At 42.1% G+C, this 19,861-nt stretch overlaps 1 protein-coding gene across 7 annotated transcripts in view; it reads right to left on the minus strand.

Moving 5' to 3' along the window:
- The window catches only part of exoc1 (exocyst complex component 1), a 35,100-nt gene that overhangs the window by 1,919 nt on the left and 13,320 nt on the right, over nt 1-19,861 (minus strand). For 2 of the 7 annotated variants that reach the window (XM_062038489.1, XM_062038487.1), the window contains 7 exons: nt 17,295-17,444; nt 17,031-17,139; nt 13,491-13,535; nt 13,104-13,267; nt 12,901-13,017; nt 4,757-4,836; nt 4,447-4,675 (listed from right to left, as the gene is read on the minus strand). In XM_062038489.1, coding sequence (XP_061894473.1) covers nt 4,447-4,675; nt 4,757-4,836; nt 12,901-13,017; nt 13,104-13,267; nt 13,491-13,535; nt 17,031-17,139; nt 17,295-17,444 — 894 coding nt within the window. Of the gene's footprint in view, nt 1-4,446; nt 4,676-4,756; nt 4,837-12,900; nt 13,018-13,103; nt 13,283-13,490; nt 13,536-17,030; nt 17,140-17,294; nt 17,445-19,861 lie in introns of all 7 variants that reach the window. The other 5 variants (XM_062038488.1, XM_062038486.1, XM_062038492.1 and 2 more) reach the window with 3 other exon arrangements.

Below are 19,861 nucleotides of genomic sequence, written 5' to 3' on the forward strand. Positions count from 1 at the left end.
TTGGTTGCTTTGTTGGGCCTGTTCCTGTCTTTGGCCGTGTAAGTGGGTGTTGTAATTGTGTTTTTGTTGTTTGTCTATGCATGGTGTAATTGTATGTGTGCAATGTGTATTATTATTGCTCTTTTTTGTTTTTTCATCATGTTTTTATTTTGTAGCTGTATGTGTATGTATGTCTTTTAGTCTACTTTATACATTTTGTTTTTGCCCTCTTTTTGTGCCCTTGTGTGCATTATCCTCTCCATCCTTATCATTTCCATCCTTTGTGACTGAGCTACTGTGTGGAACAATTTCCCTCGTGGATCATTAAAGTTTATCTAAGTCTAATGTAGAAATGGCACTGCTGAAGTGGCAGCTGGTTGCATCACATCTGTCCTTGTTTACCATTTTTTTTATGTCCTTTCATGTTTCCCTATTGTTTTCATGTGTTTTATTTTACAATATTTTCTGCAGATTTTTTGTATCTGCTTTGGAACCACATCATTTCCAAACTGTGGGATGAATAAAGTCTATCCTATCGTATCCCCCATCCTAAATAGTTGGAAATGTACAATAATACACACAATCTGAGATTGGGTCTATTTTGAGGAGGAAGATGGGTTTTTGCTTTTGGACTGTATAATTCGTTTTTGTAGCAATTAGTTCGGGATCTTCGGGAGCTCAGGATCTTTCTGTGTGGAGTTTGCATGTCCTCCCCGTGACTGCGTGGGTTCACTCCGGGTACTCCGGCTTCCTCCCACCTCCAAAGACATGCACCTGGGGATAGGTTGATTGGCAACACTAAATTGGCCCTAGTGTGTGAATGTGAGTGTGAATGTTGTCTGTATCTGAGTTGGCCATGCGATGAGGTGGCGACTTGTCAAGGGTGTACCCCGCCTTCCGCCCGATTGTAGCTGAGATAGGCTCCAGCGCCCCCCGCCACCCTGAAGGGAATAAGCGGTAGAAATGGATGGATGGAAGGGTTTTATTTTGAAAATATACTGTCAATAAAGCCACATAAATAATAAACATTTGATGTGATTATATTAGAAATATACATATGTGGTAATAAATCAATTGAATCAAATCTGAAATCTTAAAGTGATGCTCTTTTTAGTTAGTCAAGCTCTTCGTATTAACGACAAAGTTGATGCAACAGCAGGAAATACGTTTTAAAAAAACGAGAAAAGCAGTGTATGTTACCGTAATTTTCGGACTATAAAACACACTTAATATCCATTCATTTTCTCAAAAATCGACTGCGCCTTATAACCTGGTGCGCCTAATGCAGGGGTGTCAATCTCATTTTAGATTGGGGGCCACATGAAGAAAAATCTACTCCCAAGTGGGCCGGACTGGTAAAATCACGGCACGATAACTTAAAAATAAAGACAACTTCAGATTGTTTTCTTTGTTTAAAAATAGAACAAGCACATTCTGAAAATTTACAAATCATAACGTTGTTTTTTTTACACTTACATGTTGCGGTTATATATATATATATATATATATATATATATATATATATATATATATATATATATATATATATATATATATATATATATATGTATATATATATCAGTGTTTCCCACACATTCATTTATTTGTGGCGGCCCGCCATGAAAGAATTACGTCCACCACAAATTAAAAAATAATAATAATTAAAATTATTTATTTATTTTTTGTCCTTTCCAGCTTCTCAGGCAAATCATATAGTTGATGTAGATGCCCATATAGGCTGTTCAGATTTACTTTACAAAAGAGAAGTGTAGGATACTTCTCTTGTTGCCTTATTTGTATTTGACCACTACTGTTTTCTGTTTATTTGTTACTGACTGTGGCAGGACACCTCTGCCTCTGTTTCACTTTATGTTGCTGGTAAATAATATGGTTGTAGTAGTAGGCTAAAGTTAAATGATTTAGTATGCACTAATTAAAGGGGCATAGCTTTAAGAGACATTTTAGCTTTTATATTTTATAAGATATATTTTTTGTAAGAACCACAATTAATAAATATATTTCAGTGAATAACTTATTGTTCAAATCTGTATATAAATATGTACATAAATTGTTGTAATTATATTGTAAAATGGATGGATGGATGGATGGATGGACGTTTAAAACAAAACTGTTATTATTAATTAGTAAGTATACATTTTTTGAGCCTTTTTAGAGAAAATCATATCATTGTAGTAAATTATGCAAATTACTCGATGATGTCATGGTGACCACGTCCATAGCCACGCCCCCACCGCCACAGGTATCTTGGCAGTTTATCGGAAACACTGTATATATATATATATATATATATATATATACATATACATACAAATATATATATATATTTGTATATATATATATATATATATATATATATACATATACATACAAATATATATATATATATATTTGTATATATATATATATATATATATATATATATATATATATTAATTAGTATTCTATCTTTATTTGTCGTTATTCATATTTTATTTTATTTGTCGTTATTTATATTTTCTGAATAAATTATATGATAATGTTCATCAGTCACCTCATTGGTGTTAATTTTCAATCAATCAAGATAAAAAATTATATCAAAATCAAATTACAGTATGTTATTTATGTAGTCTGATCATTTTCCTCGACTGATGTATTAACACCATGTGGTTCATTTTGTACACATCATCTACAAAGATACAAATAATTGCTATTGCGACATCTAGTGGACACATTTAGAACAGCTGTTTCTTTCATTCAAAAATTTCCGGTTAATTTTTATACTTAGCAAACTCACCCCGCGGGCCGGATAAAACCTGTTCGCGGGCCTGATCCGGCCCTCGGGCCGTACGTTTGACACCCCTGGCCTAATGTATGGATTCATTATGGTTGTGCTTACCGACTTCAAACTCATTTTATTTGGTACATGGTGTAATGATAAGTGGGACCAGTGGATGGCAGTCACACATAAGAAAAAAGTGTGGACTGCAGGTTGATGCCCCCATGTCAATAAATGACGCTAGCAAGTACCCGTAAGCAAGCAACACAATAACTTTGATGTCTAAATGACAATATAAAAACATTACACACTGTGCTCAAAAATCTGTCACAATGTTTTTGTACAACTTTTTGGATTGTTGGAGCATTACGGCTACCGTAGTCATACATGCTGTACTTCAACATACAAGCATTATTATGGTGTGTATATATATGAACCCCAACATGGCACCTATTAGGAGACATATCTGGCGTTTTGTTCCACAATATTTTGCAAAACCAACTTTTCTTACCTATTGGTCCCGGCTGTTGTGTATTTGGGATCTGCATAAGTCCCAAATAATGTGCGCGCGTTCGCCATTGTAGTCAATAAGCTCCTTCTTTTTCTCTATCCTCTTGTTGTGGGGCGTTCATCTTCCGCTGTTGCCTTTTCTAATACAATGTAGTGTACAGTTCTAACTTATATTTGTTAGTAGACTCGCTATGGCAGCGCTAAAAACTACCAGTACAACAAAGATGACGGGGAGAAGATGCAGTTGAAGTGAAGGCATGTAAATAATACCACCCAAAAAGTGGCGCATCCTGTAGAGATGGTCAGAAAGCAGCTTGGAGATGGTCTGTAAAACAATCTATGCAACATTTTGACCAAAGAACCGCCATTATATGTTATGTGGACCACAAGGAACCGTTTTAAATGTAGAAAAAAATACATAATATGACTCCTTTAATGCCCTTAAAGTGTGGTGCGCCTTTTGTATGAAAATAGACATGAATAGACCCGCTTATCGGCAGTGCGCCGTAATGCGCCCTATGGTCTGACTTTTTGATTACTTATGCCTTACTACCCGTAACATCAAAAACTAGTAGTTATTCTGGGTTTTTTTTCCGAATGAATCGCGATTCTTACCTGTAACAATTCTTTATAGATTTTTTAAAAATCAAAAATGTATTAAAAAAAAGAAAAAAGAAAAAAAAAGTATTTTATTTTATTTTTTAAATCTGTCTTGTGAGGACACTCAGGCAAATCATATTGTAGATGCCCATATCTGTTTTACTTTACAAAAGAGAAATGTTGGATACTTCTCTTGTTGCCTTATTTGTATTTTACTTCCTCAAATGTTTGGGTAGAATTGTATTAAACAAAACCAGTTTTCTCTTAAATAATTTAGACATTTATCAGAGCTGTTATCTATTTTATGGAGGAATGTACTTAATCATAGAACTGGCATCCAATGTTATTAAAAAAGTTTGATTTTGAATCGAGAATCCTTTTGAATCAAGAATCGATTGTGATTTGAATTGTTACCCCCAAGAATCGAATCGTGAGGTGCCCAAAGATTCAGAGCTGTAGTAGTTACTCACATTGTCTTACTCTAATAACCCACAAAACATAATGTAACACAACGTAAACCTGATGTCTATAACCACAAGCCTGGTCATAGGAATAATCAACTCTCTTCAACCTATACTTACGATGCATTTGTCAAAGTTCCTCTTGACGGTGACCAAGACGTTTCCCAACGTGGTGCTGAGGTAAGAGGCCGGGTCCACGTTCTCGGCCGTCCACACGTGGTGACTCATTTTCACCAACATGTACAGCGAGTGGAAGCTGTCAATCTTGTCCCCCAAAGCGATGAGGCTATTAAGCTCCGTCTCGATGCTCTGGAAGATTTTATTCATCATCAGCCGCACCACGTCTTTGCTGTGGCCAGGGGAGAAACAAGACGGGGAAGCGTGAGTTACACAAGTATGACGCTGGGTGACATTTGCCATTATAACTCACTCTGATGACAAAGAGTGTCTGTGTTCTGCCTGGGGAGGCATTCTTGACGGCGTGCTGCCATCCGATTCCTCTGCCTCCGGCTGACAGGACAACAGAAGTTAAACAATGACAACGATTTGTAGACATTCATTGTCTGTTATTGCTTCACTAGATAATGTTTTTATGGCGACAGAAAGAACAAAGTGCTTCATTGGCCACCAAGAGATGCCAGAGATGTATTTTTTTAACTTTGTTCTGTTTGGTGAATAGCACAAATAAAATGTTGACAAAAAAATTAAAAACAGAGACATCCATTCCAGTCTCTTAGGATGTCATGTAAATAATCTGTTCCAGGGTAAAACTGTCACCATCAAAAAACCTTTATTAGCAATATTTAATGCGTATAATAAAAAAATAATTCCAATAGTAAAATTCTTACTTAAATAAGATGAATTTGTCACAGATATAGTTCACTTTTTAATCATTTGTTTGTTCTTCAAGTGTGAAAAGAAGTTAACGACTTAAAATTAGGGGTGTTCCGATCAGGATTGTAAACTGCTGATTTTGATACTAATAATCCATGAATGAGATAGGCCAATAAAAAGTTGGGGCGGTATAGCTCGGTTGGTAGAGCAGCCGTGCCAGCAACTTGAGGGTTGCAGGTTCGATCCCCGCTTCCACCATCCTAGCCACTTCCGTTGTGTCCTTGGGCAAGACACTTTACCCACCTGCTCCCAGTGCCACCCACACTGGTTTAAATGTAACTTAGATATTGGGTTTCACAATGTAAAGCGCTTTGAGTCACTTGAGAAAAAGCGCTATATAAATGTAATTCACTTCACTTCACTTCAATACCAATACCGATCACATGTATTAATTGTACATTTTTCAATGTATTTATGGTGAGTGTTATTGTTAATTTAGCAATATCAACACACTATTTAAACTTGTTTCATATTCTCTTGCTTTGCAAAAAATTGTTTGAACAAAACAAAGTCAATAATACACAATAGCTACACAAAAGTAAAACTACTATCTACAACTCATCTAAATCTTTTGGGGTGATAAAGATGATAAAAAACGCTTGGAAGATGCGGCAAATGGGAGTCACCATTGTAGCCTTCAAAGCCCTCTAAAACAACTTCAAAACCCTCCAGCAACGTTTTATATACACACTGCAAGTCTATATATAATTTAGTAACAGACACGTTCATAACAATATGTAATATGTTCAATATTTACTGTATTTTGGTCATTTTAGTCATTGCCGGAACTAATTCCTCTGCGCATTTATTTTCGTTTCCAAAGCAGCGCCCTTCTGACTTCTGGCAACAACTGTGTGTCCTACTTCCGGAAACAAAGGCGTGTGGTCTTCTTATCATGGCAGATTCGGTAACAAACAACGAAGACGACTATCTCTGGAAAAACAAGATTTCACAATCGTATTTTTTAAAATCTGAATATATGGAAGATGAACGACTGTTTCTAGAAGCGAGCACGACGGAAGAGTAAGACGTTGGAGCAGAAGGAAGCCGAGAGAGTGAGGTGAAAGTGAAGCAAATGTTGAATTGGAATCCATACTATTCCAACATAAATGGAGTGCTTCCCAAATAAACCATAAAAAAATGTCCCCTGCCAGCTGGATTAAACAGACAACTGTCCATCGAGTGAGTCACACTTTACATTGATCATCATGCATGTTATTACAACTACAGTACATATGCTGTCTGGCTAGCTGTGTACAAACAAAACATGAAATGTGGGCTAACACTTTACATATACTGTAATATGATCGTTCATGTTTTTCAATCAGTACAGATTGGTGTCTTATCGCATTGTGTTGTGCATTACAAACTCAAACGTGCTTTGTGCTGAAGTAGAAGCTAGCTTATCCCTTTCCGTAGTTAGCTTTTTCGGCTAATACGGTAGCACGCCGATGTTACTACGCTAGAAAAAGAGTTCCTCAATGTTCGCTCTTACAATAACAATGTCACTACAGCTTGGTTATTATACAGGTTACAGAAGGTAAATTAAGTAATTTTGACGGTTTTGAATGCATTTCTAAAGTGATTTGGAAGTAGAATTTATTGCTCCCATTAGCTGCATTGCTAGCCACCAAGAATGAGCTCATTTTTACATGTTAGATTGCAACAAAACCCAAAAACTTTTGTCTTCTTGTCTCTCATGATTGTGAACAATAGGTCAAATAAAATAAAAATGCAGTTTCCCTTTAAAATGTAAACAAACTATCCATCCATCCATCCATCTATTGTCTACCGCTTGTCCCACTCCACTTTAATTTATGACTGTTGGCTACGCCTACTTTTTAGAATGAGCGCCGCAAACAGCCAAAGAAAAAACAAAACTAGAGATGTCCGATAATATCGGACTGCCGATATTATCGGCCGATAAATGCTTTAAAATGTAACATCGGAAATTATCGGTATCGGTTTCAAAAAGTAACATTTATGACTTTTTAAAACACCACTGTACGAAGTGGTACACGGACGTAGGGATCAGTACAGAGCGCCAATAAACCTTAAAGGCACTGCCTTTGCGTGCCGGTCCAATCACACGGCGCCATAGTCCAGGATAAGAATAGACTGCAGCACATTGTACATGCTGCTGAGAAGGTGATTGGCTGCAAGCTCCCATCCCTCCAGGACTTGTTCTCCTCCAGGACCAGGAGGCGTGTGGGTCGGATCACAGCTGACTCTTCTCACCCTGGACACACACTATTCTCCCCTCTACCCTCAGGCAGGAGACTTGCTTACTTACTTGCTTATGGCAGTCCATCGATGTCGATGATGACATTGCTCTAAACGAAGTATTGGATTGGTTATTGTTGTGCCTTTCGCCTGTGCATAGCCAGGTGGCTGCTCAGGCCTATGCGTGATCCACAGACTTTGTCACAGGAGGGGCAGGGGAAGGCAGCAGTGATGGTCGCTGGTGCTGTGGCACGTTGGTGTCTTTGTGCACGCCGCTGTGCTCTCCGCTCTGTGAACTTCTCCTGAAGATGAGTGATTCCCTGGTGGCACCCTGTCTTCCCAGGTTAGACCTAGGATCCTTTGGAGGCAGCGGATGTGGAAGGCCTCGAGACTCTGGATGTGCCTCTGATAGGGTGTCCAGGTTTCAGAACTATAGAGCAGCGTGGAGAGGCAGACTGCCTTATACACGGCTGTCTTGGTGGAGATGGTTAGATTCCTGTTCAAGAAAACCCTGGACCGTAGCCTTCCAAAGGCAGCAGAGGCCAGGCCAATACGGGCCTGGACGTCATCGTCAATGGTGCAGGATGGCGACAGGGTGCTACCGAGGTAGGTAAAATGGGGGACGGTGGCTAATGGGTGCCCGTCAAGGGTGAAGATTGGCGTGTTTGGCTGGGGAGTGTACTCCTGCACTGTTTTCTTGGTGTTTATCTGAAGACCAATGGCACTGTAGATGGAGGCTACCACATTCAGTGCGCGCTGGAGAGACTCTGGTGAGTGTGCAAGTACAGCGCAGTCATCTGCATACTGTAGTTACAGAATGTGCTGGGTGGTGAGTTTAGTGGTGGCTTGGAGGCGACGGATGTTAAAAAGGTTACCATCTAGCCGGTATTGTATCTGAATCCCATCTGTGGGGTCCAGGTGTTTATGGGACAGGAGGGTGACAGTGGAAATGAACATGTTGAATATGGTTGGGGCAAGGACACACCCTTGCTTGACCCCCACATTCACACTGAAAAATGGGGATTGTTGGCCGCCGTTGCTCACACAGGCCTGCATGCCATCATGTAGCTGTCGCAGTAGGTTGCAAAACTTTGCTGGTACACCTAGTTTTCCAAGTACTTCCGACAGCAAGTCCCGGTTTACTGTATCGAAGGCCTTGGACAGATCAATGAATGCCATGTACAGGTCTTTGCGATGTTCTCTGCATTTTTCCTGTACCTGTCTGGCAACAAAGATCATGTCTGCGGTGCTCCGATCACGTCTAAAGCCGCATTGAGATTCGGGCAGGATGTTTTCGGTTACATGAGTTGCTACACGATGTAACATGATCCTTGCTAGCACCTTCCCAGCTGCGGATAGTAGGGAGATACCTCTGCTGTTGCCGCAGTCTGCTTTGTCGCCTTTGCGTTTATAGATCGTTATGATGTTAGCATCCTTCCAATCTTGCGGGATGACTTCAGACGACCAGATGGCAGTGATCAGCTGGTGCATTCTGAGGTGCAGGAGATATCCACCGTGCTTCAAGATTTCTCCCGGGATCTCGTCAAGGCCTGGGCTCTTGTTGTTTTTTAGATCCTTGATGGCCTTGAGTACTTCTGAGAAGCTGGGAGAGATGTCCAGTGAGTCTACAGGGGGCAGGCATGGGAGGTCAGAGAGTATATCTGTCTGTACAGGGTTTGTGGTGTTCAACAGTACCCTGAAGTGCTCAGCCCATCTGTCCAGGATCTGTTGTTTGTCCTGGTAGAGAGTGGTGCCGTCAGCTGATCTAACTGGGGTGATGTTCTTCCTCTGTGGGCCATAGATGGACTTGATGGAGTCATAGAAGGCATGAGAGTTGTTGGTGTCTGCGTGATGTTGTATTTCGCGGGCCTTCTGGGTCCACCAGTCGTTCTCCATGGCTCTGAGGGTGCGCTGGGTTTCACTTCTGAGACGGATGAACTGAGCCTTCAGGACGGTGGATTGAGGGTTTGATAGGTGAGCTGCAAGGGCCTTGTGTTTTGCCTGAAGCAGGTCATAGATTCCTGGCGCACTATTGTCAAACCAGTCTTGATGTCGCCTTCTGGTGTACCCTATAGACTCCACGGCCGCCTGGTGGAGGGCAGTGCGTAGAGTGCTACAGGTAGGTCCAGTGTCCAGATCTGGTGGTACTTCAGGAATCTTGAACAGCTGATCTGCTACCTTTTCCCTGAGCTGGTTGACGGAGTGCGTGGACTTCAGTGCATCGCAGTTGAGCCTCTTGGAAGGTGGTGTTTTTCTCTGTTGAGGACGTATTTCTAAGTCAATCTTTGTTCTGATCAGGCGGTGGTCAGTCCAACAGTCAGCTCCACGCATGGCCCTAGTGATGCGCACCTCCTTCCTGTCCGTGTGGCGGGTTTGATGTAATCTAGGAGATGCCAGTGTTTAGAGCGAGGGTGTTGCCAGGATGTTTTGTACTTGTTCTTCAGTTGGAACAAGGTGTTTGTGATGATCAGTTGATGCTCAGAACATAGTGTGAGAAGACGGAGACCATTGTTGTTGAGCTTACCAACACCATGCCGACCCAGCACTTCCCTCCACAGTATACTGTCCGAGCCCACTCTTGCGTTAAAATCCCCTAGAAGGATGAGCTTGTCAGTGAGTCGTGTTTTGTTGATGGCGGAGTGCAGGGAGGCATAGAACTCTTCCTTACATTGAGGGTCGGCAATCAGTGTTGGGGCATAGGCGCTGATGAGGGTGCAGTAACGATTATTGGTGAGGGGAATCCTCCAGGTCATCAACCTTTCGCTAATGCCAACTGGAGATTCAGGAAGCTTCTGAAGTAGGGAGGTCCGCACAGCGGAGCCTACACCATGGAGGCGGCGGGAGCCTTCCGGAAGCCCTTTCCAGAAAAAAGTGTATCCTTCTCCCACCTCGGCTATGGAGTCCTCCCCATGGAAGCGGGTCTCGCTAAGGGCCGCAATGTCGATGTTATACCTCTTCAGTTCGTGCGCCACCAACGCTGTTCTTCTGCGGGGACGAGATGAATCATCACGCACATCCAAAAGCGTACGGACGTTCCAAGTCGCTAGTGTGAGTGTCAGTCGGGTTTTATTCTTGTGTTTTCGACCGCATGGGGGGATGACCCGGCAGCTGCGGTAGGCTGCCCGGGAGTGGAGGAACAGACCATTTTTAGGCCACATTTTCTAGGCCCTTCCCATCTCAGGGTGAGCAGGGTGGGGCTGCTCAGTCACGTGGGGAGCTGCCGAAGAGACACGCTGTTCCGTCCCGTACCTCAGCGACCATCTATCCCACGCCGCCTGCATGCAGAGTTCGGCTAGATACTCCCAGTCACATCCTGACCTGTATCTGCCACCCTTCTCCATCGCCGCAGGACTTGGAGGGGAGGGGATGGGGTGGGAAAGGGGGTGGGGGTGTTTGGAGCAGGCCTGCGCGAGGAGTAGATTAGAGTGAAGGAAGTGGTGCGCAGTCACTACCCTCACTACCTTGGCTCCCCCCTACGTCTTCCAGTGGCATGAAGAGCTCTTGACAACCTTCTGCAGAAAGGAGTTGCAGAAGACTGCCAGCACACCGGTCTGTTGATGGCTGCCTGATGCGGGTCTTCACAACAGATTTGTCGTTAGGGGTTTACTCCCGTAGCCAAGCACACACGGTGCACCCAGTAGGCAGTGAGGCACCCTTAACCTTCATCCGCCTTCACTGCCGGGGGCGACGCGTCATCCTCCGCCAGCTCAGCCGTTGAGGTTTTTGGATCGCGCTTCGTCTGGAACCTCCCCCTCGACCTTACCGCCATGGTTGAACCTACCAGGAGCCGAGGCTCCAGACGGCATCGCTCTTAGGTTCATTGGAACACACAAGGCTCTCCACCACGACAAGGTGGCGACCCGCGGAGAATCTATTTAACCCATAGATGGGGAAGTGGTTAGCGGACGCCAGGGCGTGTCCACACACTGGTGGGCCTGCACGCCTCGCCTCTGGGGCCCACTGCTGCTCCGAGATCCCCTACAGCTTTGCCTGTGTCCGCAAAGACGCAGTTTACCGTGTGTGGCCACGAGGAGGCACCACAGGAGTCTTGGTGGTGGAGAGGCTTTGTACCAGCAGGAGGAGGCTTACACACTTGGCTCCTCTTTTCACCCACCCAGGGGCTAGCTGGCGGTGATAGCTGTAAGCAGAGAGTAGCAAGCAGGGGCAGCACGAAGCATGCACTAACTACAAGCACTTCTGCCACAAATCTAACGCACTGACGCATCACACGCACCCTGTGCGCGAGCACACACACACCAGACCAGATACGCTCCATCCAGACCCACACCTCCCGCCACCTGAACAGTTTTTTCCCCTCGGCCATCAGGCAAATGAACAATAACTCCTAACAGCAGCTCCTTGAATTCCTTTTAAGTCTATCTGATAGCTCAGTTACAGCTCTTTTTATTACCAAATATGTGTTATATGTGTTTTATGTCGCACGTTTGCACCAAGAAAAATTCCTAGTTTGTGAACCCGTTCTCAAACAATGGCAATAAAACTATTCTGATTCTGATAATATCTACGGCTTTTCACACATACGAGTGAACGGAAGGCATACTTGGTCAACAGCCATACAGGTCACACTGAGGGTGGACCGTATAAACAACTTTAACACTGTTACAAATATGTGCCACACTGTGAACCCACACCAAACAAGAATGACAAACACATTTCGGGAGAACATCCGCACCGTAAGACAACATAAACACAACAGAACAAATACCCAGAACCCCTTGCAGCACTAACTCTTCCGGGACGCTACAATATACACCCCCCGCTACCCCCCCACCTCAACCCCGCCCCCTTCAACCTCCTCATGCTCTCTCAGGGAGAGCATGTCCCAAATTCCAAGTTGCTGTTTTGAGGCATGTTAAAAAAAATAATGCACTTTGTGACTTCAATAATAAATATGGCAGTGCCATGTTGGCATTTTTTTCCATAACTTGAGTTGATTTATTATGGAAAATCTTGTTACATTGTTTAATGAATCCAGCGGGGCATCACAACAAAATTAGGCATAATAATGTGTTAATTCCATAACTGTATATATCGGTATCGGTTGATATCGGAATCGGTAATTAAGAGTTGGACAATATCGGATATCGGCAAAAAAGCCATTATCGGACATCTCTAAACAAAACACAGGCAGAGTAAACACTTTACTGTTTGCTGTCTGAAGTGATGCCCTCATTCTTTTTGTTAATAGTAGAAAACAAAAAATACAAAGAAGTTTGCTGAGATGAGGTCTATGCATCTCACGTGACGGTTCAAACTAAAAGGTTTAATACAACCCTTTAAAAGGTGTAGCTACGTTGAAAAATAGGTGAGGTCCAAGTAAAAGTGTGATTGATGATGATCAATATTGGTGCTGTCATTTGGAAAAGGTGGCACAGTTATGCTGCATTTATTTGTGGAAATACTACAACACTATAAAGCATAGGAACAATGATATACCTGAGCAAGAGGAGGCGATACAGTCGGGTGCTGCTGCTGCAGCTTGAAAAACTTGGTGACAAAGTCTTGCTCTGCGAGGCACAGAGGCTCCAGTTCACTTAGGACCTGCTCAAAGATCTGCAAACACACATGACATCCATTTCAGTTATGAATAATACGCACACAAAACCACGTCAGAGATTCACCCCGATGGGCTAGCTTACCTTGTCAAACTTGGTGCGGTCGGCCACGTCCAGGTCCGAGGCCGACATGTTGCCCATGTCCAGCAGCGAGGACGACTGGGAACGCCGGCTGTTGGCACCTTGCACAGTCAGCTTGTTCAGGCTGGACGTGGAGCCTGTCAGCTTCCCTGAACTGCCATGAAGGCCTGAGTGCAAATGTGCTGTGTTCATTACACACACACACACAGTAGATGTCAAAAGTCACATGAATATTCCTGATTTTTATGTTTGATGGTGCGTTTAGAGGTGACTATGAGAATGCAACACAAGCGTCAGGGCAGGTGGCTTCACATCAGACAGGGGTTGTTTAAAGTGTAGTTATGGAGTAGGGAGTGTGACAGTGACCTTTTAACCTCGTGGCTCACTTACTTTCCGTCTCCTGTTTGAGTGCACTCTCTTTCCGCGGAAGCGTGGCTGCAGCCAGTTAGAAAGGGCAGGCATCAAAGACAGAGAGAGGTTAGGCTTAGTACAGTACATGCAGCACAGGAGGCGGCGGGCTCAGGGTTAGATGGGCAACTTGACATAAGCTCACGTGCACCGCAGTGGAAAACAAATCCTTTGTCGGCTTTTTTTGTACAACACAAAGTGCAGAAAGCAGCTCAAACAATTGCTCAACTTGCATATAAGACATTTTAAAAAGTCAAGAACATAGCACATTTTACACATTAATAACAATTGTGTAGTGTAAATGACAATAGGCCTGACTCCTAATGGACATTGTATCCTCATTGAATTAACTGTGATAAATAATGACATTTTAGTGTACCGGTATGCAAGTGATTATTCAGTCGCATACACGGCCTCTGCAGTGGACATAATTAACTTTTTGGTGTATTTCTTTTGTCAGAGTTAGTAAAAGTCACTGCAGAGGACCCAGGTTCCCAGGAATATATATTGTAAAAGCACACTTGTAATGTTTGAAATTAAAGGGGTTGTTTGCAACATTTACACAGATGCCTGCCTAGAGGGCGCCAACTTTCCAATGTATTTTAAGCATTACATCCCGCCCTACCTAGGTTCCATTCTAGAGGCTAACCTTTCCTGTGATAAAATGGCAACCAAGGTAATCAAAAAGGTTAACCAACGAGCGAGATTTCTCTACAGAATTTCCTCTCTGGTCAACAAAAGCACCTTGAGGATTCTGGCGGGAACTCTCGTTCAACCCTTTTTCGATTACGCATGCACCTCCTGGTACCCTAGCACCTCCAAAACCCTCAAATCTAAACTCCAAACATCTCAGAACAAGCTAGTCAGGTTACTTCTAGACCTCCACCCCAGATCCCACCTCACTCCTACCCACTTCTCTAAAGTGGGCTGGCTCAAGGTGGAGGACAGAGTTAAACAACTTGCACTGAGCCTAGTCTATAAAATCCGCTACACCTCCCTGATACCGAAGTACATGTCAAACTACTTCCTTAACGTAAATGACCGCCATAACCACAACACCAGGGGGTGCTCCACTAACCACGTTAAACCCAGATTCCGAACTAACAAAGGTCTTAACTCATTCTCTTTCTATGCCACATCAATGTGGAATGCGCTCCCAACAGGTATAAAAGAAAGGGCATCTCTATCCTCCTTCAAAACCGCAATAAAAGTTCACCTCCAGGCAGCTACAACCCTAAACTAACACCCTCCCCGGATTGCTAATAATCAAATGTAAACAATCAAATGCAGATACTTTTTCTTTTTCTTATGCCTTCTGATATCTCTCTCTCTCTCTCTCTCTCTCTCTCTCTATGTCCACTACTTGATGTCCATATCCCCCCCCCACCCCTCCCTCCACACCCCTGATTGTAAATAATTCAATGTGATTATCTTGTGTGATGACTGTATTATGATGATAGTATATATGATAGTATATATCTGTATCATGAATCAATTTAAGTGGACCCCGACTTAAACAAGTTGAAAAACTTATTCGGGTGTTACCATTTAGTGGTCAATTGTACGGAATATGTACTTCACTGTGCAACCTACTAATAAAAGTCTCAATCAATCAGAAAAACCCTCTTGCGGCTTCTAGAACGTAATGACGTAATTACGTACATACGTAATAGAGGTGGGGGAAATAGTTGATTTTTAGATACATTGCAAGTCGGACATGGACGATTATAGAATCGATTAGTAAACCTCAATAATCGATAATCGATTTATTTATTGTAAATAAAGTAATGCAGACAGTTCTTAAATTTGGCTGACTTCAGCGAGCCACCTCACCGAGAGATCGGACCAGCTCCTTATTATCGGGCACTTATGGTCCAGTTTTGCACACATTTTCATTAGTTTAATATATGTGGGAATTAATTTAACTGTTTCTTAGTACAAATGAATTGTTTTTTAACATTGCAAGAGATAAATGCTTATTTAGTGAAACGGAAAGAGATGTAAAACTGCATCAATATACATAAATTAAAGATGTATCAATAATCGATTTTTAATCGAAATGTAGCTCCTGAATCGTTATCGTAATCGAATCCTGAGGTGCCCAAAGATTCTCACATCTAATACGTAACATGTGGTGACATGAGTGTTGTTAGCTAATCATAGCGATTTGTATAGTTAGTGTTAGCTGTCATTGAATGTATATTCTTTCATAACAACAAAATGGCTACAAATTGTTTGTTGCTTCATTTTGACTGTTTTTGTATGTGTGCACATGCTCCCTGCGTCTACGTGTTGACGAGACAGAATGAGTGACAGCCGTAAACACCAATCATATTATTCAGGCCGTAAATGTTTTTTATTATATAAATTTAGCATACTTGCCAACCCTCCCGTTTTTACCGGGAGACTCCCGGTATTCAGCGCCTCTCCCGATAATCTCCCGGCAGAAATTTTCTCCCGACAAACTCCCGGTATTCAGCCGGAGCTGGAGGCCACGCCCCCTCCAGCTCAATGCGGACCTGTTCTCATGTCCGCTTTCCCACCATATAAACAGCTTGCCTGCCCAATGACGTCATAACTGTAGAATGATCGAGGGCGAGTTCTTGGTTTCTTATGTGGGTTTATTGTTAGGCAGTTTCATTAACGTCCTCCCAGCGCGGTAACAACACACAACAACATCAGTCACGTTTAGTCTACCGTAAAGCATGTCTGCCGTAAACAGCAATGTTGTGACACTCTTAAACAGGACAATACTGCCATCTACTGGATAGCCTCCAGAACACTGAAATTCAAGTATTTATTTTATTTACATGTATAATAAAATAAATATATATATATATATATATATATATAGCTAGAATTCACTGAAAGTCAAGTATTTCATACATATATATATATATATATATATATATATATATATATATATATATATATATATATATATATATATATATATATATATATATATATATATATATATATATATATATATGTATGAAATACTTGAGTTGGTGAATTCTAGCTTAAACATATTCCCATCTTAACCACGCCCCCAACCACGCCCCCCGCCCCACCCCCGACCATGCCCCCCACCCCCCACCTCCCGGTATCGGAGGTCTCAAGGTTGGCAAGTATGAAATTTAGTAATTGTGAAAAATATATTTCAAAACAAATGTGTTGTGTCAAACCACTAAGGGTAACACTGGCTATCCAATAGTGTTGTAGTTATATTTTTTGGTTTGGAAAATTCCACTGTGAGCAAGTTGCAAACAGCCCCTTTAATTGAACAACTAAGAATCTGGACCCGATTCCAAACAAAGTTGCACGTGAACGTGACCTGCAAAATACACAACCATAATTTCAGGGAACAATGAGGATACCCTAACCTGGCTCCAACCCTGAAGAATATGCTTCACAAGTCTGAAGTTATGTCCTGGGAAATGAGTCAATAACGCTATTTTTGTGACCACCGTAACGAAAGAAAATCAAAAAGACTAAAGTTTCATTTAATGAACATCTTACCAAACTTGCCCTTGGCCTCCTTGCTCGTTCCCGCCATCTTTATCTTGGCAATCTCAAAGAAGTCTTTGATTTCTCGCTCATACAGTCGACTCATGTAGTCCACATAGGTCTGAAAACAAAATATGATTCCACCGTTACGCCACTTTACTTGTTAACAATAAACACACCGCGGTGCAATTCTCCTGGTGTGACTGTAAAATACTTCAAGGTCATCAGGATGTATTAAACATGGGCTCTTGACCCCTGAGAGGAGAGCTCACTGACCCTTGACAAGCCCTCATATTTCTCCCTGTGGGTGTTCTTCAGCCACTCCATGAGCTTGGCGTAGCGCAGGAGGTCCCGGTGGAGGGGGCTGTGTTTGGGCAGGGTCAGCTCTACGGTGTGCTGGGACAGTGTGGAGCTCTGGTCGTAGCCCTGAATCGCAGATGGACATGAGCCCATTAGCAGCACATCAAAAACCACAAATAAAACTAGTAACTCTCACGGTAGTTGATATAATTCATTAATGATTTCAGGTAAACCCCTAATTGCCACTAATGTGTCTTGTTGTCCATCATTGTCACACATTTTGGCTACCTACTACACCTCTGATGCATGCTTGTTAGGGTGAATAAGAATCTATTGTAAGACAAAAGCAACTGCATGTTAGGACTCAGACACTGCAGACACTTGCAGAACATGGATACAAGACAGGGTCTCTCTTGAGCTGAGGGGCTGTAAGTCGATTAGAGATCAAGCCCATGCAATGAAGTGTGTATTAGACTAGAGGAAGGCCTGTAGGTGCCATGTTAAGACTTGAGACAAGGCAGGGAGGTACAAGGTCAGGGGTGAGAGTGTACTTACTGGAAGTGACAGACAGGAGGACCTATAGAAGTGAGGGATGGTCATTTTGAAGTGACTGAAGTGGTTGAACTGACAGAGACAGAGCATAGAGCAAGAGTGCGGGATGATTCAAAGAGAGCCCTACTGACAATCAACAAGAGGAAGGAAGGAAAGAAAGAAACCGGGAGGTCCAGGAGGACGAGTCAGCACTGAACAGGAAGTCTGGTGCCACAGTGAGAGGAAATGGGAGAAGAACTAGAACTATAAGAATTTGTGTATTGTAGTTTGCACTAGGGTATATGCAGTGTGTCATGCTGTTTCTAACATTTTAATTACTGCATTACTAAGAAGAATAGGATAACATGGAAAAAAAGCCAAAAGTAATAAACAAGAAATTTGTTATCCTAGAGAACCACATATTTTTACACAACACAATACTTGTATTTATCATAAAGGATGTTCAACAGAATGCTGCAGTTCCAATAACAAGGTCAACAATAAGGAGGGGAAAAAACAACTAGTTTAAAATTGAAATTCAATTGTTGGGCCATTTTAATATCCTATGTATTGTGCAAACACAACATTTTAACATGATGCAAATAAAACTGTCACCTGTGATTTGTCTGCCTTATCTTTGTAAAGGCAGCATTTCCTTGAATCTTTTTAACATAAATGTATTAAAGTACCAGTAGAATGAGGAAAAACAAGTTGACTTTATATGCCTAACTGTGTATCGCTGTATCAATTAAACCATATCCAATTGTATTTACAATCCACACAGTATGTGAAAATACCATCTCAACATCACAAATGCCACAATTTCAGACGGCCATTTAGAATATTCAGTTTTGAATATCTTTGGCAATTTCCGTAGATTCGACGACGTATGACGTCGGGATGGGAACGCTTTCTGCACTCGGACCATATCATCAGATCAGTCATACTGGAAATATGCAAAAATTGGAAAGAGATCTGCTGTCTATCATTCACAATCCTTATGTAAGACAAGAACACATATGCTTGGCTTTGTTCGAATGCGTAAATAAATAGCTAACAATTGAGTCAACAGATCGAGGGTCCTCTATTGGACCCATAAGACCCTCTAAAAACATCCAGAAACTGCCAACAGTACTCCATTTACATGTTGTGACCTGAATATTTACCAAATATGCACGATATTGTTACTATAAGCGCTAACACAGACGGCCTATTTTAGCGACACATTGATAGCAGTGAGCTAATGCTATCTTAAGTCGCTACTGTTGACACCCTGAGCCGGCGGCTGCTTCTGCTTCGTCTCAAACTTGCTAAAAGTAAATTCTAGATTATAATTCATGCATCTCTCACCTGGTATTAGCCAAATGTGGCCATGGACCGACAGGCTCGTTGACTATGACATCCCCCGAGATGGCGAAAAAGACACAAAAAGGACGTAGTTGCGGAAACTTTTTTCAACCCCTCGTGAGGATTGGGTATTATTCTTCATCTAAAGATATTTTTGAAGCCCAAATACATTCAATTGCACTTTATGCACCCTCTTTATTAACCAGTAGAATTGTCTTTGTTTGCCATTTTTGTTCTCCACCCCGTTTCTCCTTGTGCGCACAGTGAGTGTGTGCGCGCTGATACACTTAACATGCTCATCCGCTCTGTACGTGACCGCAGCACGGCATCATGCGGATGAAAAAAAAAGCTGTATTTTTCAAAGGATAGCACATATATAGGATAGTACCGTTTTCAATTCCTTAGTACCGCTTTCAATTATTTAGTACCGCGGTACTTTATTAGTACCGGTATACCGTACAACCCTACACCTGGCTTATAAAACTTATTGATCATTCTCCTTGTGTTCCGACCCAAAAATATAAGATTCTTGATCATATTTTTTTCCAAAGTACTCATTGTTGGCCTCACAAAGTCTGCTTGATTAGCAGACAGATCATGAGATCGGCTTGCTCATTATCTCTAAAAATGGCCTGGGAATCTCCGTGAGATTTATATAATTTAGA

This window comes from Entelurus aequoreus, linkage group LG27 (assembly GCF_033978785.1).
Source record: "Entelurus aequoreus isolate RoL-2023_Sb linkage group LG27, RoL_Eaeq_v1.1, whole genome shotgun sequence".
NCBI classification, from domain to species: domain Eukaryota; kingdom Metazoa; phylum Chordata; class Actinopteri; order Syngnathiformes; family Syngnathidae; genus Entelurus; species Entelurus aequoreus.